The sequence below is a fragment of the Mandrillus leucophaeus genome, unplaced genomic scaffold, assembly GCF_000951045.1.
Source record: "Mandrillus leucophaeus isolate KB7577 unplaced genomic scaffold, Mleu.le_1.0 Scaffold235, whole genome shotgun sequence".
In the NCBI taxonomy this organism is placed as follows: Eukaryota; Metazoa; Chordata; class Mammalia; order Primates; family Cercopithecidae; genus Mandrillus; species Mandrillus leucophaeus.
The window spans coordinates 2,529,618-2,555,965 of record NW_012102421.1 but is presented as its reverse complement, the minus strand read 5'-3'; the positions used below and the strand labels follow the sequence as shown (position 1 = coordinate 2,555,965).

The 26,348-nt window shown below is 37.9% G+C and overlaps 1 protein-coding gene across 1 annotated transcript in view; it reads right to left on the bottom strand.

Moving 5' to 3' along the window:
- LOC105541182 (15 kDa selenoprotein) overlaps positions 1-26,084 on the bottom strand; it is a 51,307-nt gene extending 25,223 nt beyond the window's left edge. Inside the window, 2 exon segments of the mRNA XM_011982093.1 lie at positions 15,036-15,203; positions 25,757-26,084. Coding sequence (XP_011837483.1) covers positions 15,036-15,203; positions 25,757-25,840 — 252 coding nt within the window. The 5' untranslated portion in view covers positions 25,841-26,084.
- Between the last annotated feature and the right edge of the window lie 264 nt (positions 26,085-26,348).

Genomic DNA, 26,348 nt, shown 5'->3' with positions numbered 1-26,348 from the left:
AAGATCCATGCATCAGTATTTTTAATTACTACTAATAGTACTTTAATGATTGTAATGGGCAGGCAGGGATGAGGAACACTGCCTTATACTATATTATATTAATAGGACAAAAATTGCAAAATGGTAAAACAGTACGCTTTTTGCTCAACAGATTAACCACATTAATCTGAAAAGGTAAACCATATAAACATTGACTGAAGAAAGACAAATGTTACAGTACTTTTTTTTTTTTTCCTTTCCTTATGAGGTACTGCTTGTAGCTACTGATTCTCCTTTTGGAAACTCTGTATTTTATTTAAAATCAAAATGTTAGTATTAAAGCAATTCCACAGTACCAACAGAAAAAAACTTTTAAGATATTTTAAAAACTGTAATTAAACTTGGTTTTTATCCTCCTAAAGTGCTACTTTTGTTTATATTAAAAGAAGTTTTTCAAACCTTGTGAATATAACCATTAGCATAATAATTACGAATGCTATGTAGCAATATGAAGAAAATGCTGTTAGGTGAATAAAAGCAAACATTTTTACTGCTGAAGAGAATTCATATCTGAGGAGTAACTGTATTTTATACGTCTATTGAAGGTTTGTCCTTAAATAAAATGAAGGGATTTTAAAATAAGGAAGCATTGCTATAGTATGATAAAAGCTGAGCACTGTATTATTTAGATATTCCAATGAAAAATCAATTATCATACACTCAAGTATAAATGAGTCACCTTTCCAAACACTAATAGTATCCAGTATAATTTAAAAAAATCGTACAGCGGAAACATACATCATACAGAAATTATTTTTAGTAAAATTTGGTCAGCAAATTCTCAGGGAAAATGTTATCACCTAAACCATGTTTGGTGATCTACTGGTGTTTTAAATTTGTTGTTCATCATCAGGTCTTCCCCATATTTTCTGATTAATGACACTTTCATACTCACTTTGAGTGATGGCATTCTTACTTAGAAACAATGGATGAATACTGAGGATTACGGGAAAAAAATCAGCATAATTTTAACAAACAAACTATATATTTAAACAAATATAATTCTTCAATACTATACTTGAGATAAAACTACTATTCATCTTGGAGTGCTTTTTACTAAATTCTGAAAAAATACAAAGCAATGAGTTTATGCCTAAGGAAACTCACTAAGTTTAAAACTTATTTTACTATACCATTAAAGTGTTATTCCTTTTTGTATCTTTAGTTTCTGCCTTGAGACTGAGAAGAAAAGTTATAAAACAAGCAAGTAACATCTACCTTAATTTAAACTAGGCTCTACAGATGCTAAGAATACACTGGAGGAATCTTTCCATAAAGACACAATGTTGAACTAAAAAAATCAATGAAAATATACAAAAAAAACCCACTAAAATATGAAAATGACATCAATGCATTTATATCAGACCATTCTAACTACGAAATCTGAGGGAAAAAAGGATTAGGTTTCTTTCAATATGGTGATGACAAACAGGAGTTCTAACAGAATTTACATATACACCTAAAATAAGGGGTAAGACTGTAATGATGAGACTCTCATTAAGAAAAAAAAATGGTAGCTCCCACCCCTATGTATATTTTAGCTACAAGTATGAATGATCCAGGGTCATCACTTGGGAACAATGCGTTCAATTCTGTCAATACTTAGGAAATATCGCATGATGAAAAAAAAGTAACTTGAGAAAATGAGAATGTGGCCACTATACTTTCTGAGATCCAAATAACCAAAGAATTGGTAAAAATGACTCAAAGTTGCCAGGGGCGGTGGTTCACGCTTGTAATCCCAGCACTCTGGGAGGCCGAGGTGGGTGGATCACCTGAGGTCAGGAGACCAGCCTGGCTAACATGGTGAAACCCCGACTCCATAAAAATACAAAAATTAGCCGGGCATGGTGGCGGGTGCCTGTAATCCCAGCTGCTGGGCAGGCTGAGGTGGGAGAATCACTTGAACCCGGGAGGTGGTGGTCGCAGTGAGCTGAGATCACGCCACTACACTCCTCCAGCCTGGGCAACAGAGTGAGACTCCATCTCAAAAACAACAACAACAACAACAACAACAAAAAGCCCTCAAAGCTTGAATACCATAAGAAGTGGTTTTAAATAAAACCAGCTAGCCCCTTGGTAATACTAAAAGTATTTTAGAAAATGGAAAACTGAACATGAAGGTCTTAATAATACATGGAAGCAAGGCTGCCTTTCAGAAGAAATCATTTTTAAAAAAAAATTTTTTGTAGCGATGGGGTCTTGCCATGTTGCCCAGGTTGGTCTCAAACTCCTGGACAAAAGTGATCTTCCTGCCTTGGCCTCCCAAAGTGTAGGATTACAGGTGTGAGCCACCGTGCCCTGGCAGAAGAAATAATTTCTTTGCATTACTGCTGATATTATCCCTCCAATACTGAACAACCACTACTTGTCATAAAAAGAGAATAGTTAAGATCAAGTTTTTTCTTTTTTGAGACAGAGTGTCGCTCCTGTTGTGCAAGCTACAGTGCAGTGGTGCAATCTCGGCTCACTGCAACCTCTACCTCCTGGGTTCAAGCAATTTTCCTTCCTCAGTCTCCCAAGTAGCTGGGATTACAGGCTTGTGCCACCACACCCGGTTAATTTTTGCCATGTTGGCCAGGCTAGTCTTGAAATCCTGACCTCAGGTGATCCACCCGCCTTGGCCTCCCAAAGTGCTAGGATTACAGGTGTGTCCGGCCAGTTATGATCATCTTTAAGAAAGATTATAAATATCTGAAAACAACAAGAAACAAAACTACTAGAACAAATTAAATTATGGTATCTCCCTATAGATAGTAATCATCTAATATATTTGAACTTTAAAAAGATACAAAAATAAAGCTATAATAATCCAAGAGTTTCAATATTATACAACATTTAAGAGCAGCAATATAAAACTAGGAAAAAAAAAAAAGAAACGGGGCCATTCCACACATTTAAAATTTTTGCTTTACTCTGTCAATATACTATTTTAGAATTCATTATGGCAGCCAAATAAAATTCATGGCCTTTTAAATTAAAACTTCTTTGTTCAAAAATAAAACTACTGGCTGGGCGCGGTGGCTCATGCCTGTAATCCCAACATTTTGGGAGGCGGAGCTGGGTGGATCATGAGGTCAGGAGTTCAAGACCAGCCTGGCCAAGATGGTGAAACCCTGTCTTTACTAAAAATACAAAAATCAGCTGGGTGTGGTGGCATGTGCCTGTAATCCCAACTATTCGGGAGGCTGAGACAGGAGAATCACTTGAACCTAGGAGGTGGAGGTAGTAGTGAGCTGAGATCCCACCACTGCACTCCAGTCTGGGCAACAGAGCAAGACTCCATCTAAACAAACAAGCAAGCAAGCAAACAAACAAACAAAAAACTATTTACAGCCAAGGGGTATACTTTATTAAAAGTCATTCTGTTGCTGCCCCTTCTCCCATCCATTACTGCCTTAATGGGCAATAATCTTGTAACTAGCTGGTCTCCTGTAGCTCTCTTGTGTTAAGGTTACCAGTTTCTCAAATAAGAACACTAGGAAGCATCCCCAATTACCCCTTTTCTCTCCAATTCAGTGTAATAAATCCAATGAAATAAATTTATTGCCTAAATTGATTTCAAATCTGTCCCTTTTCCATTTTTGCAGCCAATGTGTTGGTTTAAGCCCTTGTATCTTGCCTCTGGAAAATGGCAATTTAAATTATTTTTCTGGCATAAGTATTCCCCTCTGCCCTATCAACTACTGTTCACACCAATGAAAGTTATTAAAATACAAATCTGATATCGGTTTACTCTTTGTAATCCTTTAATTTTGTCCCCTGCATATAGAATAAAGCTCAACTTCTTATGAAGGTATATAAGGCCCTCTATTATTTGGCCCCTGCTTACCTAATCATCATCTTCTCTCATCATAACCCAGCTATCTGATTTATCTTGGATGGCCATACTCTCATACCTCTGTGCATTTCCACTAACTTTTCCTTTTGCGAGAGAAAAGGCCCTCTTGCAACCATTTCCAACTTACTGTATAAGCAAGTGGTGATATTTACCTGACCTGTCAAATGGTTATGCCTTCCTTCTAAGAGCTTTCATAGCATACATGCACGTTTTGTTTATAGCACGTATCTCACTGAATTCTTTTAAAAAAATCAATGCATGTGGACATAATAAAAAACAGTATAAAAGGGTTATAAAACAACAAGTAAACATCTCCTCTGCTTCTACCCTCCACTTAATAACTCTTTTTTTCCATTTGGAGACAGAGCTCACGCTGTTACCCAAGCTGGAGGGAAGTGGTATGACCATGGATCCACTGCAGCCTCGACCTCCTGGGCTCAAGTGATCCTTCGGTAACCTCAGCCTCCCAGATAGCTAGGACCACATGTGTGTGTCATCACACCCAGCTATATATATATTTTTAAATTTTTTGTAGAGATGGAGGTCTTGGTCTTGCCATTTTGCCCAGGCTGGTCTCAAACTCCTGGCCTCAAGTGATCCTCTCGCCTTTGCCTTCCAAAGTGTTGGGATTACAGGTGTAAGCCATCATGCCTGGTCTACTCATTAACATTTGAACTGTTTTTAGTTCTGTTGGTCACTTCCATAAAGATTAATATGGTTGTATCTATAGTTCATGAGATACCAACTTTAAGAGCTCTATTAGTTCTCCTTTCCTTCCAACTTTCATTTATTTTATTTTTAATTCTTTTAGTGGTTACCTTCGTAACATTAGATATTACATTTTCATCCAACAAACAGAATATCACATCGACTGTGTTCTGGCAGTCCAGTTTCCATGCCTTTTTTTTCTTTTTTAGATGGAGTTTTATTCTTGTTGCCCAGGCTGGAGTGCAATGGCACGATCTTGGCTCACTGCAACCTCTACTTCCTGGGTTCAAGCGATTCTCCTGCCTCAGCCTCCCGAGTAGCTGAGATTACAGGCATGCGCCACCACGCCTGGCTAATTTTGCATTTTTAGTAGAGATGGGGGTTTCTCCATGTTGGTCAGGCTGGTCTCCAACATCCAACCTCAGGTGATCCGCCCACCTCAGCCTCCCAAAGTGCTGGGATTACAGGCATGAGCCACCACACCCGGCTTCCATGCCTATTTTTTGTACTCCTTGAAGACAAGAGTCTTATTTTTCTTTGATCTTATCCCAGGAAGAAATATTTAGTGTATAAATGGAAAGTTTATTTTGATTCTGAGGTGGTTATGTCTAGGAAATGTAGTTGTAAGGCAGTCTGAATTATTTTAAGGGTTTATTTTTGTTTTGAGCATTATAATCTACAAATGTGGCAGAAAGTTGTAATATGTTTAGATAGAATCTGATCCTAATTTGTAATTATGTAAAAGAACTGACTGCATTTATATTTCATATTAAAAGCAGATATAAACAATTTTAAATAATATTTTGGGTTCAATTAAATAACTTCATAAAATAAACTTTCAAACTTCTGTTATACAAATACATGAAACATATGTTGATAGCCACTTAATTCACTGTATGACCTCAGGTAAGATCTCTATGCCTAAGACTCAACTGTGAAATAAAGATAATAATGGAATTTACCGAGTTGTTGTGAGGTTCTATAAATTAATTCATTTAAAGTGGTTGGAACAGTACTTTCAGATAACAACTTAATGAATGTTAGTGGTTTTTATTTTTTAATTATTTTACTTAATTATTTTAATTAATTAACATTTATGTTATTATTTAGTTTTTTTTTCTTGAGATGGAGTCTCACTCTGTTGCTCAGGCTGGAGTGCAGTGGCGTGATCTCGGTTCACTGCAACCTCCGCCTCCCAGGTTCAAGCGATTCTCCTGCCTCAGCCTCTGGAGTAGCTGAGATTACAGGAGCCTGCCACCATGGCCAGCTAATTTTTTTGTATTTTTAGTAGAGACGGGGTTTCACCATGTTGGCCAGGCTGGTCTCAAGCTCCTGACCTCAGATAATCCGCTCCTCCCGGGTCTCCCAAAGTGCTGGGATTACACGCGTGAGCCACCGCCACTGGCCTATGTTATTATTTAGTATTACTGCTACTCAGGAGTCTTAGTGATCCTTACATTGAATGTGAACTGTTGCCAAACATTATTCATATGTTTAAAAAAAGCCTCTTTGGGAATAACGCTTTTATATTATAATTAGAATAATATGTTAAAGACATTTAGATTTTTGTTTGCTTTGAAGATATCAGTCCATGTACTGATGCTTACAGACACACAACAAAAGTGAAGCTATTTTAAGCAACTGTGAAATTTCTTTAGCAACTACAATTTCACACACAGTTAGCTTAACCTCCATTTCATCCTTCTATGTTTTACACATCAGTAGCATTCTCTTTCTGACAGCCTGAAGCTTAAAAGTTGCCATTGTCTTGAATAATGCTGTTTAAGCTGACTTATGAATTACTCTGCAACTGGCTACACAATAGCCATGAAAATTGAAAACAACTAAATGTTTTGATGCGTTTTTATCTGAATTAAGAAAAATTATGTGATTTATATAACATGTTATCTCGCTGGGCCTTAAATAAAGCCCAATTTGGGGACATATTCTTGAAAAACACCAAGTGACAGGAGCCATTAAAGTCTGTGGTAAACTGAGAAATAAGGATTTGATGCTTTTAAATAAAAACTAGTAACGAAATTCTATTAATATTGTTAAGTATAAATGGCAAAAGGGGACTTCAGAAAGCTAGCCCAGTGTTTTATACAGAACTCATCCAACTTCTTAAAGTAACTCTGTGAAGCAGGTCTTACTATTAACATTTTCAAAATAAAAGGTAAAATAGCATAGAGGTTTAAAAACTTGGGGCTCTAGAATCAAATACACTTGAGATAAAACCAGGTTTTGGCATCTAATTGCCAGCTAACGGTAGGCAGATTATACCCTAGTTTCCTCTTCTATTAAATAAGGATAATAGTATTTACATTATAGGGTTGTTGTGAGGATTAAATAGATAATACAGGTAAAACACTTAGCATATAACCAGTGTAAAATAAACACTAAGGTAAGGCAATGTAATTATTATAACAAAACTGAAGCTCCTGGGGTTATTTGCTAGCCCAATCACAAAGTCAGGAAGTAAAGAAGTTGAGATGAAAATTAAACTCTCCGCCGGGGTATGGTGGCTCACGCCACCCATAATCCCAGCACTTTGGGAGCCTGAGGTGGGTAGATCACAAAGTCAGGAGATTGAGACCATCCTGGCCAACATGGTGAGGTGTATTTAGTCTCTACTAAAATACTAAAAAAAAAAAAAAAAAAAAAAGTAGCTGGGGACGGTAGTCCCAGCTACTCAGGAGGCTAAGGCAGGGGAATCGCTTGAAGCCGGGAGGCGGAGGTTGCAGGGAGCCAAGATTGCACCACTGTACTATACAGCCTGGTGACAGAGCAAGACTCCGTCTCATAAATAAATAAATAAATAGAAAATTAAACTCTCTCAACAATTCTTATAAAAAGAAAGAGATAAACTTCTAATGAGGTATACATGTTAATTAATATTACTTCTGCACTGTCTCTGGCCTGTTGGAGTGCATGCAAATATCAAGGCAGAGTGTAATACACATAAAAAAATGATAATGCTACTATATAAAGCAGGTGACTTAAAATTAGTCCAGTTCCAACTAGGTAATGGAATGGGAAGTGGAGGGCATCCAATTATATTCATAAATTTATGTTATACACTGCTTAGATCCACTTATTCAATTCTAGTATAATAAGATTAATATTGAAGATAAGGATTTTTGTTATTTTCCTGTTATCTGAAAAGTAGATCTTTAAATGAAAACAAAAGGCTTTTATCAAATCCCTGACCTGTTGAATTATTTGCCAGAAAAAGTAATGGCATGATTTGCTGATCTGCAGCGTATGCTTCTACTGGTATTTTGTGAAGGGGACCAAGATGTTTTAAAACTCAGATAAATCTCTTCTCAACCTGGAAGTCTTTTTTTTTTTTTTTTTAATATTACTTTTAAGCTTTTCTCTTCCCAATTTTTCTTAAACCTTTGAAATCTGTTACCAGGTGATAGGTTTACACATATAAATAAATGTAAGAGAAGAATGTTAGTAGAAAAATTTGAAATAATTGCGATTAGTTTGATAGCTTGTTTTGCTTTTTCTAATAATTATTTTTATATTACAAACATATAGCTCAATTTATTTTCTGCTATAATGTTACTTCTAATTTTAAAAATATCATTGTTTTCTCCTGATCTGTCATCTGAATAGTGAAAACCAATAAATATTTTTTTCTAAACTGACTTTAAAATATGAGTCTCCTTCAATTTTCTGACTAGGTTTGTCACAGAAAATTGAGCTCCACCTTGACAACTGGGTGTGTTGGCTTATGCTTGTAATCCCAGTGATTTGGGAGGCCCATGGGGGAGGAGAGCTTGAGGCCAGGAGTTCAAGACCAGCTTGGGCAACATGGTGAGACCTTGTCTCTACAAAAATAGAGAATTAGCTGGGGGTGATGACGCATGTCAATAATCCCAGCTACCTGGTAGGCTGAGGCGGGAGCATCACCTGAGCCCTGGAGTTGGAGGCTGCTGTGAGCTATGACTGCACTACTACATTCCAGCCTGGGCAACAGAGGGAGACCCTATTTCTAAAACAACAACAACAACAACAAACAAACGAACAAACAAAAAACTAGAGAAAATTAAGCTCCACTTTAACAATGGTCTTGAGAAATTTTTTTATTAGCACAACCTTTTTTCCTCCAAATGCAATCTTTCATACATTTTAATGTGATCAAAATGGCACACATTTATAAAGTGGAAAATTTGTAGTATTTTCCTCTTAAAATACGTCAATTGAAAGGACTTAAAAATTTGAAACTAGGATTATGTTTGACATAATTTATTTCTGTATTTTGTTTCACACAAGTAGTTATAAATAGTAAAAATTTTCATACTAATTCTGCAAGATATTTCCTCTTGATTCAACTAATCCAGGAACTTGAAAGTGGAATAATAGAAAACACTGCTTCAAATTTTTATCACTGGCAAATTTGATCATTTATATTTCATATCTATTTTCTTTTACCCTACGTTGTCAATAGCAATTATTATCATGCTATTCTGAGTTCTCCAAATTTCCTATTCTTTCTTGCTTTTATCATCAGCAAACCAGATTACTATTACTACTATTACTGCTGCTGCTGTCATCACCACCTGCAGCAAGTATTTACCTACTACTTGTTATACGCTAGGCACAGTTTTAAGCAATGTATGCATATTAACTTATTTAATCCTCATAATCACCCTAGGAGACAGGAACTATAATTATCCCCAATTTATAGTTATAAAAACAGACACACAGTAATCAGGTAATTTGTCCAAGAACACTCACTGAGTAGCAGAGAATATCTGAATCTAGGCAGTCTGGTTCTATAGTATATCTTAACCACTAGTCTAAACTTCTTTGTATTTTAATCAAGACTGAACAATAAATTAGGTGGAAATAATTTGTTTATTATTTCACAAAGATAAGTAATTCAACTAAGTGAATTCTTATCTCCAGAGGTGCTCCGGTTTGGTACAAGCTTGACCTTCAGAATAGTAGTTCAGAAATAAGGCAAGTGTAAACACAAAAGACTAAAAATGCTAAAACCAATTAAATCAAAATATTTTGAAGGAGGAAGAAAGAAACCACAAGGACCTTGGGAAACCAAGATCTAAAAAAGAAAAGGTACTAACTAAAGAAATAGGGGGATATAGGCTAGGCACGGGGGCTCACGCCTGTAATCCCAGTACTTTGGGAGGCTGAGGGGAGTGGATCACCTGAGGTCAGGAGTTTGAGACCAGCCTGTCCAAGTTGGTGAAACCCCGTCTCTACTAAAAATAAAAAAACTAGCTGGGTGTGGTGGCAGGCAACTGGAATTCCAGCTGCTCGGGAGGCTGAGGCAGAACTGCTTGAACCCACAGGAGAATTGCTTGAACCCGGAGGTTGCAGTGAGCTGAGATATTGCCATTGCATTCCAGCCTGGGCAACAAGAGCAAAACTTTGTCTCAAAGAAAAAAGGGGGGAAGGGAGGGGCAGATACAGTTAGGGAGAAAAAAGTTCTAAAATAATGTCTGAAAGCAGCTGAAATCATTGTTATTAAGAACCTTGAGTAAGGAAATAATTAAAAAAAAAGCACCTAGCAGCCATAAGCAAGTTCAAGTTCACAGAATTTGCAAGATTATAAAAAGATGAGAAAAATAACCTACTTATTTAACCCACTAAAATACCACACATCTTAGAAAATGGTAAGTAGTTCAAAAATTCTAACAGAAAAATATTTATATGTATCCCAAGAAAATCCCAGGAAACAATTTTAATCTCACGGTCATGTACACTTTGAAAAATTATCTATTAAGGTGAGTGGTCACATTGGAATCACTAAAAAGTTGTGCTAAATAATTAAGATTATCTCTTTTTAGATAGATTTGGGATGCTTATGGCATCCTTGTAAGTAAAATGTAGAAATGGGAGATCTATATTTGTAGTTAGATAATTATAACCAAAGAGTGTTACCAGTGGATAACTGCCAACATGGAGACAAGTTTCCTTATTCTTTTAGTTTTATAAAAATAGATTTCCGGATATAAGTGAAATATATGAAAAATATATTTATCAAGTAGCTACAAAGTTAAGTATATTTTCAATATAGTATAGCTTTTAAAAAATCACCTTTTCCAACTTGTTCTTAGTAAAAACAGCCTTATTCAAGGGCAAGAACTTATGAAATACTGTGTGCTAAAGGCTGGAGATTTATAAACATTTAAAAAAATCAAAGAGTAGGCTGGGCATGGTGGGTCACGCCTGTAATTCTAGCACTTTGGGAGGCCGAGTTGGGTGGATCACTTGAGGTCAGGAGTTTGAGACCAGCCTGGCCAACACGATGAAACCCCGTCTCTACTAAAAATACAAAAAATGATCTGGGCGTGGTGGCCGGTTCCTGTAATCCCAGCTACTCAGGAGGCTGAGGTAGAACTGCTTGAACCCAGGAGGTGGAGGTTGCAGTGAGCTGAGATTGTGCCATTGCACTCCAACCTGGGCAATAAGAGTGAAACTCTGTACTGGTGGTGGGGGGTAAAATCAAAGAGCGTTACTTTTTGGGAGAGAAAGAAAAGCAAAACAACAGATACGATATAGTGTAAATCAAAGTATCCCTAAGTGCTTTGGGAATACAAAAGTGTAGCTAACATAACCTGGGAGTGATAGTGGTGGTGTGTAAGGTTGGGGAGAAGTCTAAGAAGATGGGAAAGCTGAGCTAAATCTTCTAAATCATCTAATGTAAAGGTGGTTTACTCTACTAATTGAGGAATAAAGATATAAAATATCTAGGGGACTGCTTACCTAGTACCTACCTCTGCTCTTTACCTGAGAACTGCTTTATCTGTCTGCTTTCCAATACACCATTCTACACAGCTACTGTGCAGCTAATAGGTTCTTGCGTTATTCCACAACCCTAGCTAATAACTGGTTAGTGATCCAACTAGGACAAATAGCAATCCTTGTCAAAAATATTTTTTGAAAGCCAGTAGTGAGACAAAGAATAAGCAAAAGCAAAAAAGAGGCTGCAAGAGCCTGTCAGTCTCTGATTTTTAGCTGCTCCTTCCTCCCAGGTTGCTGCTCAATTGTGGAGTCCAAGAGTCAAAAGATTAACTACTTTCCCTAAACCAGCTAAAATGTTGGACAAGGAAGTTCAAATACAAGATCAATGGGAAGAGTTATACTCAACTGGACTGGGTATCTTTACCATTCTATCTTAAGACTCAATATATAAAGCTATAGTCACTTATATTCCTTAGTAAATACTAACTGTATAAAAACAGTACTAAAATTTAAGTAATTTTTGTTTCATTAGTTTACATTTTCTTCAAGCTACAAATTAGTTATGATTTTTACAATAAGTCAACATCCTTACCAATGTCTGTAAACTATACCTGGGTTGTAAGCAAAGCTATTTAAAACAGTAGTAAAATAACTTACCAAAAATCTCATTCTAGCTTGTATTTGAGATGCTGAGTAGGTCTTTTATGATTAAAACTCAAGGGGAGGGAGACCAAATAAAAATAGTGGAGTATCAATCAGCAGAATGACAAAGGGTTTCAAAGTCATTTTCTGCTTTTATTGGGAATAATTTATGGCAAAAATTTTATGCTTCTGGCTACCAAAGGCTAAATTCACTTTGTTAAAAAAGTGACCATTAGTAAAAATGAGTCTCATCCTTGGATAGACCTATATAAAGCATCCAACTAATTAAGAACCAAAAATGAATGTCCTAGTAACATTTTAAAAGTATATACAAATAGCTAAAGCATTCTATATAAACTACAACTTTCTCTTCCTCTTTTTTTTGAGACAGAATCTCGCTCTGTTGCCCAGGTTGGAGTGCAGTGGTGCCATATGGGCTCACAGTAACCTCTGCTTCCCGGGTTCAAGTGATTCTCCCGAGTAGCTGGGACTACAGGTGCGTGCCACCACACCCAGCTAATTTTTTGTATTTTTAGTAGAGATGGGGTTTCACGGTGTTGGCCAGGATGGTCTCAATCTCCTGACCTCGTGATCCGCCAGCCTCGGCCTCCCAAAGTGCTGAGATTACAGGAATGAGCCACTGCACCCAACCTGACTTTTTAAAGAATTTATACTCACAATGATTCCACATGCACAGAGCTATGTTTAAATATATACATCTTTTACGAGACAGGGTCTCCCTCTCCTGCTCAGGCTGGAGTGCAGTGGCATGACCTCAGCTCACTGCAACCTCCGCCTCCCAGGCTCAAGCTATCCTTCCACCTAAGCCTCCTGAGTAGCTGGGACTATAGGTGTACACCACCACACCTGGCTAATTTTTGTATTTTTTGTAGAGACGGGGTTTCACCACGTTGCCCAGACTTAAGTATTTTTAATGTAAGGCACTAGTCTACATATTAGACTTTTACTTTTATTGACAACTAAATTAAACTGTGATTTTAAATTAAGCCTTAAGCCAGAGTTGAGTGACACCGAAAAGTATATATGTTGTATAATCCACGATCGTGTACCAAAAATCCAGAGAACAATACTGCATAGATTAAATCTAGCACTATTTCTATACTTGCATGTGGTTTGCATCTAAATGGGAAGATTGCCCCAACATGCCATACTTTTATATTTCCAGTAATATTTTTTAAGTGTTTTTTGCTGTTTTGGTTTCACTAGTCTTACTGAAAAAAGTAAAAAAAAATCACCAGTTTTGTGCAAAGAGTGCTAGTCGATGCTAATAAAAACTACATCTTAGAGATTAGGGGCTAGGAGCAAAGTAAAAAACACTGGATTCAGTGTAAAAGATGCATTAAGACAGGCTTACTTGTACTTAGATACGATAATCACTCCAGTTTGTAATTAGTTGGGCATATATTAACCAGCAGATCTACCGTTATTGCTGAGCTGCAACTGCTGAAATGTGTTAAGATACAACATATAGCTCCATTAATAATGAAAACTGAGTAGCAATATAATTAATTTTAGAAGTGCGCGGTGCAAGTTTGGTTCTACTAAACTTATACCAAAAAACTGGGGTATTGTGAAGAACTACTAAGGAAAGGCAGTAAGTAAAAATAGCTTTTACAAGCATTTGGTTTACGGTTTCAGCAGATCTGTTATCAAAGAGCAGACCTCTCAATTTATCCAAATCACAAGGGGGTGCATATAGTAAACACTGTTTATTATAAAACGCCCTTTGTTCTTCAGTCCTTCTGAGTTTGGTGTTTCAGTGAAAAAGAATGTTGGTTGAGTAATGGTACAACCCACAGAATAGCTTAAAGATAAGGAAAGGATGACTCATACAGATTTATTCAGCAATTTGTCCCATGTGAATACCTCAGCAAAAAGAATGGAGGGGCAGCAAAAGGTCTACCACACTAGTTAAGTTGTATGTCTTAAATCTATTTAAAATCAAGTTTAAAAAACTTGTTTAGATTTTATTTACGTGCAATAAAATGACTAACTTACACATAAAGAAATCTTCTAAACACTAAAATGTTTTACTGGTGTATGTGAACCAGTAAAGTGAAAAACATGTAAGACTTTGCAAGCCATTTTTGAGATACTTGGAATTTCAGGTTCAGATATAGAGAAATCAAGGGTTAAATTTTGGCTGCATACTAACATTTCAAAGCTTGCCTGCTTGTTTTTCTTTTAGAATTCCAAAAATGTACTTACTGTTAAAAAATAAACCTTTACTACCAATAATAATAACATATCATTATGTCTGAATGCTTTACAAACCGTAGTACTTCAAATAGAATTCAGCATGTACAAGTCAAAGACAGTATTTAGAAGGAAACAACAGAAATATGCTAACATTTTTTCTCACCACAAACACAAGCATCTTACTAATTTAGTTTCAATTGGATATCACAAATGACCTTTACAGTCTACTTTATAATTTAAATAGATCGAAGGGTTTTGATGAAAATATTTAAAAGATGAGCAAGTTCACTATTAATTTGTTTGAACAGCAGGTTTTAAACACAGTAGGTTCACCTGGAGAGACTGGACTACCTATCCTTCTGTTTTCACATGTTAAAGGTGAAGGTAGGTGTCTCAAATTACTAGCAATAGGTGTGTAAAGTAACAGTCCATACACTTTTTAACCAGATTTAATGTTATAATTTATTGTAGACAATTAAGTGCCAGGTATTATGTGCTTTACTTTCATTTCAAGTTTCATCCAACACTGGGTTCTTACTACAAATGAACAAAGGCACCTATTATTTTTTGGCTTCATTTGGCCAGAAGTTAGGAAGACTGGAGAACTATAAGATCTAAGCACGTTATAGGGATTCTACTTCCCCTTTGCTTGACAATCATGGTGGAATGGGATTCTGGTATGCAACCATACTTTTCCTTCATATTTGCTTTGATTGATCTAATAGGCCAGACAAGAAATCAGTTGAGTTTTACTAAAAAGTGTAAAAGCCAGAGGCTTCTTTACACTTAAATTGATTAAGCAACTTACATTTTACCTTATCTCAACTAAACCATCCAATGGAAGGAATATACTAGAAAACAGTACCTTTTTGGTTTCAAATTGTGCTTCCTCCTGACAGCATCCTCTGCAATCAGGATCCAGCTGAAGCAGGTTGAACTGTCCGAGAAGATCACAAGAGCTGCAGAGCAAGTTGCTAGAAAAGCCTAACTCTCTGCATGCCTCTGATGAAAACTCTGCCCCAAAAGCAGAAACCTGAAAATAAAAAATGGGGAAATAAAACACAATTCCATGTTTATATTACAAAGTTTCCCCAAAAGAGAACATGGGGTTGTCAAAAACTAACACATTGAAGACAAGTTACTGAAATGTTTCTTTCGGAGATACATTCTTTTAAATTTTAATTTAATTTTTTTTTTGAAATGGGAGTCTTGCTGTTGTCACCAGGCTGGAGGGCAGTGGTGCAACCTCGGCTCACTGCAACCTCTGCCTCCTGGGTTCAAGCGATTCTCCTGCCTCAGCCTCCTGAGTAGCTGGGATTACAGGCGCACGCCACCACACCTAGCTAATTTTTGTATTTTTAGTAGAGACGGGGTTTCACCATGTTGCCCAGGATGGTCTTGATCTCTTGACCTCGTGATCCGCCCACCTCCTCAGCCTCCCAAAGTGTTGGGATTACAGGCATGAGCCACCACACCCAGCAATAAATTCTTTTTTAAACTCTGTAACCTTACACAGTAGTCTGGTTTCTCCCACCTCCCCTACAAGCTTTTTTTCTTAAACATCTATCATCTTTCAGCTTAGCTAAAACATGGATTAACAAGAAAAGATATATCATTGTTCATGATGTTTATTACATAAATATTTTCTTAAAGATTTATTGTTTTAAAAAGGAATTTTCTTATAAGAAAAAATAATTTTAGTTTCATTTTAGGAACTCAACATCTGTTCATAAGGGTCTATGGAGTAAGATTAACTGTAGGGTTTATCTACAGTCACATTCAGCAGAAGAAGGACAGGAAAGGGGATGGTGTAGGCAACAGCATGCCAGAATTCAAGCTTTTGATTTTAGGTAATAGTGCCACCACTTACAAGATGTGTGACCCTGGGCAAACTATCCTCCCCAAGCTTTCCTCACTCATAAAGTAAGGGGCAATACTTCCTACATAAAACAGATTGCTATGGTTACTTTATATAAATCATTATGTTTAATCAAAGATGATTTAATCAATCAGAATGGCTGACAAAAGCAGGCTTTCAACAATATTCTCTTCCCTCATCCATTCTTTTTTATGTATCCGTGAATGTGGTATACCTCCATTTGTCTGAGGCCAATCCCTCTACTTGCTCTTTGGATTCTATCTTCTCTATCTTCACAGATACTTCATTTCATCAATACCTCAACCTTTAGGTATATTTAAGCCCTATGGTCCTAACTGCTCTTCCCACATTCTGTCATTTCTGAATTGTTACTACAGCTTGGTTTCTATTATTTTTTCCTAACTCCCCAAACTCATTAATATAGCCTGGTTTCTGCTCCTACTACTCCACAAAATTTGCCCAAAATTACCAAATGCAAAGGTATTCAAAACTGTTCTGCTTCAACTACCCCGTCCAAAAGCTTGTCCTCCTTTTCTTTTCTCTTCTCTGCATCTCTTAAATGCTGTTGTTTCCCACAGTTCTGTTTTTGGCTCTCTCTTAGTTTTACATGCCTTCTATTTATTACTGCATATTTATCCATGGCTTCAGATAAGCATTTATTGAAAACTCTTAAATATTTTTTCTTGAATGTCAGGCTTCCAAAGCCAACAGTCCACTCAACATCACATTTAGGTGTTGAATAAGCATTGCAAGTTCAAAATCTGCAACAGTGAAACTTACTTTTTTCTTAAATCTATTCTTCCTAAGGTATTCAGTATCTCAATAAAATGGCACCATTTCTCTGACAAGCTAGTTGCCCAGATCAGTCATCCTACTGACCTACACTCCATATTCTTCGCCATTCTCACAACCAATTAATATATTTTCATAATTCTCTTAAAGAGCGCTCAAGTCTTTTCCTGCCTCAGTGGCTTAAATGTTCACTGCCAAAGCTACTTCTCATTACTTCCTCAATTCCTCCAGCTAAAAGGAATTCCTATAGTACCCTGAAGTATAAAAGCCCTACTCAAACACACTTTTGCTCGTAGTCTCCCCTATATTTAAGATTCTGTTTCCACTTCTTCACCTTGTAATATCCTACTTACTTTCAAGAATCTAATCAGTATGGGTCTTTTAGGAAGCGCTCCTGACAATAAATAAATAAATAAATAAATAAGATCTCAATCATTAGCCACAACTTTCTTCGAGAAAGTTGTGCACAGTTGTAAAACAGTACTGTTCATGACACTGTACTATGTAAATATGACTCCTCAACAATACTATGAACTCTTCTGACGGCAAGCATTAAGTTGTTTCTCTGTCTTTCCCTCACTTCTGACAGTTTTCATATACCTGCTGAATACATAAATTGGAGAGACCCACACCTTCAGGTAGGGAAAATTTCAGATTGACTGCAACTGATTGATCTTCTAGACCAAGGGTCTGCAAACTTTATGCAAAGGGCCAGATAATTATGTTAGGCTTTTGTGGCTATATGGTTTCTGTACATCTATTCAACTCAGCTATGGCAGTGCAAGAACTAGTCACAGATAACACACGAATGAATGAATGAATGAGTGTGTCTGTGTTCCAGTGAAACTTGGTTTTATTTTGCTATTTATGTTAATTCGTTCTACAAAAACAGGGTTGACTGAATTTGGCTCACCTGTTGCAGTGTGTCAATCCTTTTCTAAACTCACGAGGTAGATTAATATCCAGTGGCATTTCCCAATGAAAAGAAAATTTAAGTACTTGTTGGCATATTCACCCAAAATGCTGATTTGATATTTTATACATCTTTAATCCTATCTCTGTAATAATGTCATATGTATATATTTTTCAAAACAGATGAAACATCCCAGCCTAGTGGGAGGGATCTGAGACTTTATTGGTTAATTTGTGTGGTTGATTTCTCTAGTTTAACTATAAGACACTTGCTACTACACTAGTACTTTGGGTAATTTCTCCATCAGTAAAGTGATCTGCCTCATCTATTTCACAGGTTAATTTGAAAATCAAATATGACAATGAGCAGAATGTGTTTTCCAAAGACAAGGCAATCAATATGTATCAAAGGCTGCATCAATGTGTACACATCATTTCACATGTTCTTACAATGTTAGTCCTCCACTGAGAAGTGGGATCTATGTACCCTCCCCTTGAATCTGGCCAGGGGCCATGGCTTTTTGAACAACAGAGTTTAAAGGAAGTTATGTGATTCTGAGGGTAGGTCGTAAAAGAGCAAACAGCCTCTGCCTGGCTAGCATTCTTTTTCTAGGAACATCAGCTTTGGAACTTAGCCAATCTGCTGTATAGAAGTCTATACTAGAGAGACAACATGGAAGGGCCCATGTAGAGAGCAACTGAAAACTCCAGCTGACAACCAGTATCAGCTACTAGACATGTGAGTAAACCACCTTCAGATTTCAGGCCCTAATGTTTCAACTGAGGTCTGAGACACCATAGAACAGAGAAGCCATCCCTGCTGTGCCCTGTCAGAATTGCTAACCCTCAGAATTTGAAAGCAAAATAACAAACTGTTTTACACCACTAAATTTTAGGGTAATTCTGTTTTGCAGCCATAGTTACTGAAAGAAGCAGAAAGAGTGAAATCACTTTGGAAATTGTGAACTCCGGAAATTGTGAACTCCTTAACAAGCGTAAAAAACTGTTACCAAAACCGTTAAACAACAAAATAAGAACCTCAAATGAATAATCATGCAATCATACTACTTGGTTTTATTCTGGCATTTACGGAGCACCTACTGACTGAGCATGACTATGCAAAACATCATGTATTTCAAAGTCTTAACACATCTAGATTCAAATGCCATCACAGAGCAACCTTACTTCTAAACAGGGAGTATTATCATTTATCTCACGGAGTTTTGAGGATTAAAGAAGTGCACAGAAAGCATCTAGCATCCCGCCCAGTACACAGTAGTTACTGAATACATGTTGGTATTAGGCTCACCTTCCACTGTGAAAGCACACTTAAAAATTACAAAACACTATATAAATGTTTTTATCACTATACTAGACATGGGATAAAAGATTAAGTATAGGGGAGACAGAAGGTATCGAGTTTCTTAAGTAAACACCTTTTTCTAGCTGTTCTATCACTGGTTTTGCAGACTTAAGGTTTTGAATTTAAGGACATCAGAAAGTATTTTTAAGTACCTGGCAGGTAAATGCTAATATACGAGAGTTTGATATTACTCCTGCCATCCTTTTATTGCCAAAAGTAACTGATTGGCATTTAAATTTGCACATTAAGAGCAAATATTAAATTTTAGATTAATTAGCCACACTTGAAAGAAAGACAAAGATTCTAAGGACAGGGTTCCTGGCTAGGATAACCATTTAGCTTTCTCTATTTCAAAGCAAAATTGACAAATTAAGTGGCTTGGTTGGGTGCGGTGGCTCACGCCTTTAATCTCAGCGCTTTGGCAGGCCAAGGCGGGTGGATCACCTGAGGTCAGGAGTTTCAGACTAGCCTCGCCAACATGGTGAAACCCTGTCTCTACTAATAATATAAAAAAATTAGCCGGGGGTGGTGGTGCATACCTGTAATCTCGGTTACTTGGGAGGCTGAGGCAGGAGAATCGTTTGAACCCGGGAGGCGGAGGTTGCAGTGAGTTGAGATTGTGCCATTGCCCTTCAGCCTGAGTGACAAGTGTGAAACACAGTCTCAAAAAAAAAAAAAAAGAAGGCTCTATTCCCTCCTTCTCCATGCATTACTCATTGTTTTATTTTTCTAGTATTAATGAGTTATTTCTAGATTAGAGTTGGCAGCAGAGAAACCGGATTAACTTTCCTATACCATTACCTTAAAAATCTGATATAGCTATACATTTTGTTACACTTACACCTACATATTCATTGTCTCTTCACTGGTCTTTATAACTCTCTGAGCAAACTTCAAATCTGAGACAAAAGCAAACAGATGGGATTACAGAATGAACTCTATGAAAATGAATACCAGAAACATGGCCATTACAGCAAGCTCTTATAAAGCAGCAGATATCTTGTTAAGTACTTTACATTATTATTCCATCTAATCTTAACCATCTTATGAAACAGGTATTGTTATCACCATTTCATAAAGAAAAAAACAGGTTTAGGATAGTTAAGGTAATTTGTCTAAGACCACACAGGAAACAAGAAATGACAACATCAAGATTCTAATTCTAGCATGCTCTCTATGCCCCGAACCACTGACTACCATATTTCACAGAATCCATGATACACCATTATTGTTGTACCACTAATAATAAAAGCACCAACAATTATAACTGTGTGATCTAAAAGACCCAGCGAGATATTAACCTGAGAACAAATGGAGTGGGGGGTATCTCAGAAAGAATGATACACAATTATCATTCTATACCACTTGTTAGTGTAGTGCCTTTTTGAATGAGAAAATATTACATATGATCTGAATGAAGGATTGAATATCATCACTTAGTTCTGGGGAATGCTAGTAAACAACTCCCTTAGACTGTACTAAAGTTATCACTTTTCTATTGCTTATTTAAGCATACTCTATGTATTTTCAGATTAAATCATTTTATATCCAGTTGCTATCTCATTGAAATATTGACAAATATGCAGTTATTAACTTAAAATTAAAGCTATTCAGAGGAGTAGATAATGGTAAAAAGTCAACTTGTCTAGTATAAGAAACTCAGAGGTATCAATTAACAAAATATGAGTTTTATCCATAGCAGTATCTCAATCTCAAAGTGTCAAGAAATTGTTCCCTCATCCCCTTTTAATTCCTGTGGGAGCTTCCAAAGATTTCACTACTGCCAACTTCTTATGCCACCTGATCTTTTTTTCCCCTTGGGCCAACTGTGACATGCAGTTTCCGACTTCTTAGTGTTTTTTCAACAATTATCTATACCCCTTTTCATTTTCAAGGTTTTTCTTGCTTTCTTAACAGCACTAGTTACTACAGAAGAGACATGAATAAACCTTAGGGAAGTTGTAACAATTCAATAAGGGTGAATTGTCCAGCACTCTCTCTTTTCTGAGTCATTTTTGTATTTTTGAGATGGTTGGGCTTCCTCACTGCTCTACACAAATTGCAAATATCCTGTTGACTTTGATGGCACTGAGCAACAACACAGACAAACTGGGGCCATTTACACTTCAGAGGGATTTAAATGAACAAATACATACGAGACACAATGAAGGGAATATAAAATAAAAATGGTTCCTGTATTCCCTTTGGCTACATTCTAATTGGCACGGGGACAGGAGGAGTGGAGGGATACTGAGACACACACACAGAGCTATGATTTGGCTAAGACCGTGTGGATTTGCATAATACAGTATAAAGTATGATGATACAAGGCCAGGGGTAGTGGCTCAAGCCAGTAATCCCAGTACTTTGGGAGGCTGAGGCAGGCGATCATGAGGTCAGGAGTTCGAGACCAGCCTGGCCAACATGGTGAAATCCCGTCTCCACTAAATATACAAAAAATTAGCCAGGCATGGGGGTGTGTGCCTATAATCCTAGCTACTCGGGAGGCCGAGGCAGGAGAGTCGCTTGAACCCGGGAGGCAGAGATTGTACCAATGCACTTCATCCCAGGCGACAATGTGAGACTCAGTCTCAAAAAAAACAAAAACAAAAACAAAAACAAAGTATGGTGATACAACATGCAAGGGAGAAATTACATGTAACTTTGCAAGTCTGGAAGTGGAATGTGAGTTAAGTTTTGCATTCTATTGAAACATCTTAGTTCAGAGAGAAAGAGATACAGAAACAAAGGCCAAGAGTAAATAATTTGCCTTAGTTATTAGAAGATAAAACTAAAAAATACATTTCATTAAAAGTAGTGTACTTTCCACTAAATTATACATCATGAGTATGAATTCAATAGGCAGAGTTTGAGAGAGAAAGGCTGCATATGATGGCTGTCTTTGGGAATATTTGGTGGAATGGTGTGGCTGTGGCTGATAACCCAATAGTTTTATTTGATGGCTTACTGTGTTGTAAGTTAGGATGTTCCATCCTGTGGGGGTCACATTCACAAAAAAATGGATAAGTTGATTCCTGCCTCAAAAGGTTTCAGTCTGGCCGGGCGCGGTGGCTCACGCCTGTAATCCCAGCACTTTGGGAGGCTGAGGCGGGTGGATCATGAGGTCAAGAGATCAAGACCATCCTGGCCAACATGGTGAAACCCCGTCCCTACTAAAAATACAAAAATTAGCTGGGCGTGGTGACATGCACCTGTAATCCCAGCTACTTGGGAGGCTGAGGCAGGAGATTCACTTGAACCTGGGAGGTGGAGGTTGCAGTGAGCCGAGATGGCGCCATTGCACTCCAGCCTAGAAACAGAGACTCCGTCTCAAAAAAAAAAAAAGGTTTCAGTCTAACATTTACTTACTAGCTAGAGTTGCACAGCTACCACAAATTTTTGAATCATATCTAAGGCAAAGTCCAAGCATGTGCATTTTTTAACCTCTCCTCCTTCCAACAATTTTCATCTACACACCTCCAGTTGGGATCACTGATAATAGAGCTCTATGAAGCTTACTGAAGCTGATAATAGTTTCCAAACAGATTTCATACTTTCAGGTTTTCAGACCTTTGCTTGTGGGTTCTCTAATTAATTAATCAAACATTTCACTTATACATCAAGTATTGTATTACTCTGTATATATATCACTAGAGATAAAACAGTCAACAGGAAAGACAGGGTACTTCCCTTTGGGGGTGGGTAGGAGAATGCCAAAGAACAAGAAATTATTAAAGAAAACTATGGAAAGTATCTCAGAAAATAAATACTGATTACCATTGGAGCACATAGAAAGACTCTTAATCCAAACCTGGGGTATAGCAAAGCTTTGTTGGAGGAAGTGATTTCTCTGCTAAGAACAGAAAGGGAGTAAGTAGAAGATAGCCGTATTTTTTTGTTGTAGGGTAGGAGAAAGGGAGCAGAGAATGAGAAGCTGGGAAGCGGCTTCTAGGTAATGAAAACACCATGTTCAAAGATCTGGTGAGGGAGAATACAGTATGTGAAATAAGCTAAACAAGTGATGCCAATTCTCCACTTGTACCTTTCTGCTCTCCTAATAGACGTAGATGTTGGGGAATAAGCCTGGACAGACAAACAAGTGCCTCCTTAAGGAACTTTGAGGAAGACAGACTTCACCTTAAAAGCAATAAGCAGCCACTGAAGAGTTTTAATCATGACAGATTTAAGTTTTAGGCAGATTACTTGACGCACTGTAGAGACTGGAAATGAAATGATGAGATGGGAGACCAGTTAAGGAAGTTGTTGTAATTCTAGGCAAAGATAGTGGTCTGAACGTAAGTATTAACTGTGGAAACAGAATTATTAAGTGGACTGGCTTAGAGATTTTTAAGGCTTCAATGACTAATTGAATTTAGAGAGTGAAAGGAAAGAGGATTTAAAATGACTTTTTTTTTTTTGAGATGGAGTCCCGCTCTGTTACCCAGACTGGAGTGCAATAGTGCGATCTCGGCTCACTATAACCTCCGCCTCCTGGGTTCAAGTGATTCTCCTGCCTCAGCCTCCTGAGTAGGCATGTGCCACCACGCCCAGCTATTTTTATATTTTTACTACAGACGGGGTTTCACCGTGTTGGTCAGACTAGTCTTGAACTCCTGACCTCAGATGATTTGCCCACCTCAGCCTCCCAAAGTGCTAGGAATACAGGTATGAGCCACTGCACCTGGCCAAAAATGACTAATTTTTGGCTTGGGCAGTTGGGAAGCCGACAAAGGCAAAGCCAATCATTTAGATTCTGAATACAGCCAGGGATAATTCAAAGGGTGAACCAAGAGGCTGTTATTTTTGAGGAGAGAGATATTTATGGCCTGAATGATTAACAACTGGATGGATTTGAGATATTTAGGAATTAAAATCAGTAACTTTCAGTAATTCCCTGGATATGAGATATGTAAGGAAAGGAGTCAAATATGACACCCAAATTTCTGGCTTGGATTCTGTGAACAGTCACTGTGGTACACTGTTTAATTAACTCTTATCATTATTACACATGGAATTAGTTAATTCCATAAATTCCTCCTCTCCTGGTATGCACACTTTGCAAAGTGACTCTGTCATTCCTTCCATGTGGAGATGGAATCTATTTCCCCATCCCTGAAATGTGAACTAGTCTTGTGACTTGCTTTGACAAATATGAGATGGAATATATGTGATTTCCAAGGCAAGGCCTTAGGAGGCACTGTAGCTTTTACCCTTTTGGAGTGCTGCCCTGAGAGTGCCATGAAAAGAAGTTGGTCTGGCCGACTGGAGGATGAGAGGTTACATGGAAGAGAACCAAGTCCTGGAGCTGACAGCATCAACTATGAAAAGTGGTAACCCTGGGACCTTTCAGTTTAGTTGACCTACTAGGTCAATAAAAAGCATCAATGAGGCCAGGGGAAAACCAACATAAGTGGAGTAGTTCTACTCCACTGACCCAGAATTATGAGAAATCGTGGCTGTTTTAAGCTACCAGGTTTACAGTGTGGTTACACAGCTATAAGACAACTGACAAAGACAGAGGGAGATCAAAAAAAGACAACCTGAAATGTTATTCTCAAATGACCTAAAGATACGCAAAAACTCTTAAACAGTAGAAAGTTTAGGGAGAGGTAGGTGATCCAATAATTCCTAGCACCAAATGCCTGAATAACAAGAGCAATGGAATGTTAATTAGAGAAGTTAAGAATCTACCTTTTGGATAAAGTAGCCAAAGCAAACAGGCAGGATGCTTTCAAGCTCTTTGAGAAAGGAAAGCAGAGGTGTTCACGGAGGACTCCGGGGTAGTCCCTCACACCCTCAACCTTGGATAAGTAAATTAAACCAGCTCTCCTTATTAGAGACTGCCTGAAGAATTAAGCTAGGATAAAAAACGTAAAAGCTTTCAGCACTATGCCTAAAATTTTATTATTCACACAGCAAAACATTGATATGAGAAAAAATAAGTTAAAAGTACACCTTTCCCATTCAAAGGTATTCTGCCTTTCTCTATTCTGCCAATAGAGAAATATGAAATAAAAAACAATGCCTTAAAGACAACGAACATCATTAAAAAATTAACTTCAAAAATAAATTATACTTTGGTATAGATAGCTCCTTTTACTCCAACAACATTGTTTAAAAGCACAAATCGCACTCAAGCGCAGCCAGCCATATGTGAATAGCAGAGGACAACGGAGGTTAAGAGGCTAACGGAAGTGGTGAAAATGAGAGAGCGCGCGCGAGAGAAAGGTAAACAGAAACTGTTTTCCTGGACCAAAGACTTGAAGACTTGCCTCTAAGATTTGGAAGTCTCGTCACGAGCTCTTGCATTTCTGCCCGTTTAAAAACAACCTTCACTTCTTGCCAAGCTTTATTATTTCCCCCTCCCACCTGGTGTGATTTACAGATTGTTTTTAGCTAGAGCCGTATAAGAGAAGCTAAGTACCCAAGACAATCTGAAGTCAGGAGAAAACTGCTGCCAGAAACCCAAGGCGGGGAAGGACAAGGATCAACCGAGAAATTAAGCCACGTTGCATTCCGGCCGCAGCAGTCATTAAGGAGTCCTCCCCGCCCTTTTCAACCAGGACTGAATGTTGCGTCTTCCTCAGCTGCAATCTCTCCTATTCTCCCTGTGGCAGCTGCGAAGGTGATCTACACTCACCGCTTGAAGCACAGTCGCCAACAACAACCGTAGCCCAAACGTCGGCACCAGCCACCCACTCAGCCCAGCCGCCATCGCTACCATTTTCCGCAGGTTTCTGGCTGCCTAGAAGGACCCCTTAGCTAGGGCCGTCCACTCCAGAGCCTGATCCAAAATAGAACGCTAACGGCCGTTGCCCTTACATCTCTTATTTGGAAGTGACAGGTATTAAATAACGGCATATGAGAGCTTAAAAGTCATCAAATACAAAGACAGTCACTGGGTGCTTTCGATTACCCAAATCAGGCACTTTCCTAAACTCCCCACTTCTTTGCTTCTACGGTCTCCTTTCTTTCATTCACGACACTTCGTCAAGCAGCCAAGAAGCCACGCCTTAGCCAGTTTTAGCCCTGCCTTCTTCTCCAAGTTTACCCAATTGAACGTCGTCTTGATTGAGCTCTGTGGCAGAGGAAACCAACCGTAAACCGAACCAAGAGCGAAGCGCAGGGGCTCTTTGGTCCAATAATTGGACCCGAACGGGAGGAGGGGCGGGGCTTCTGGTTGCCGAGCAGCGTACGCGGATGCGTGCGCGTGGTGGCGGAGGGGGATGGGC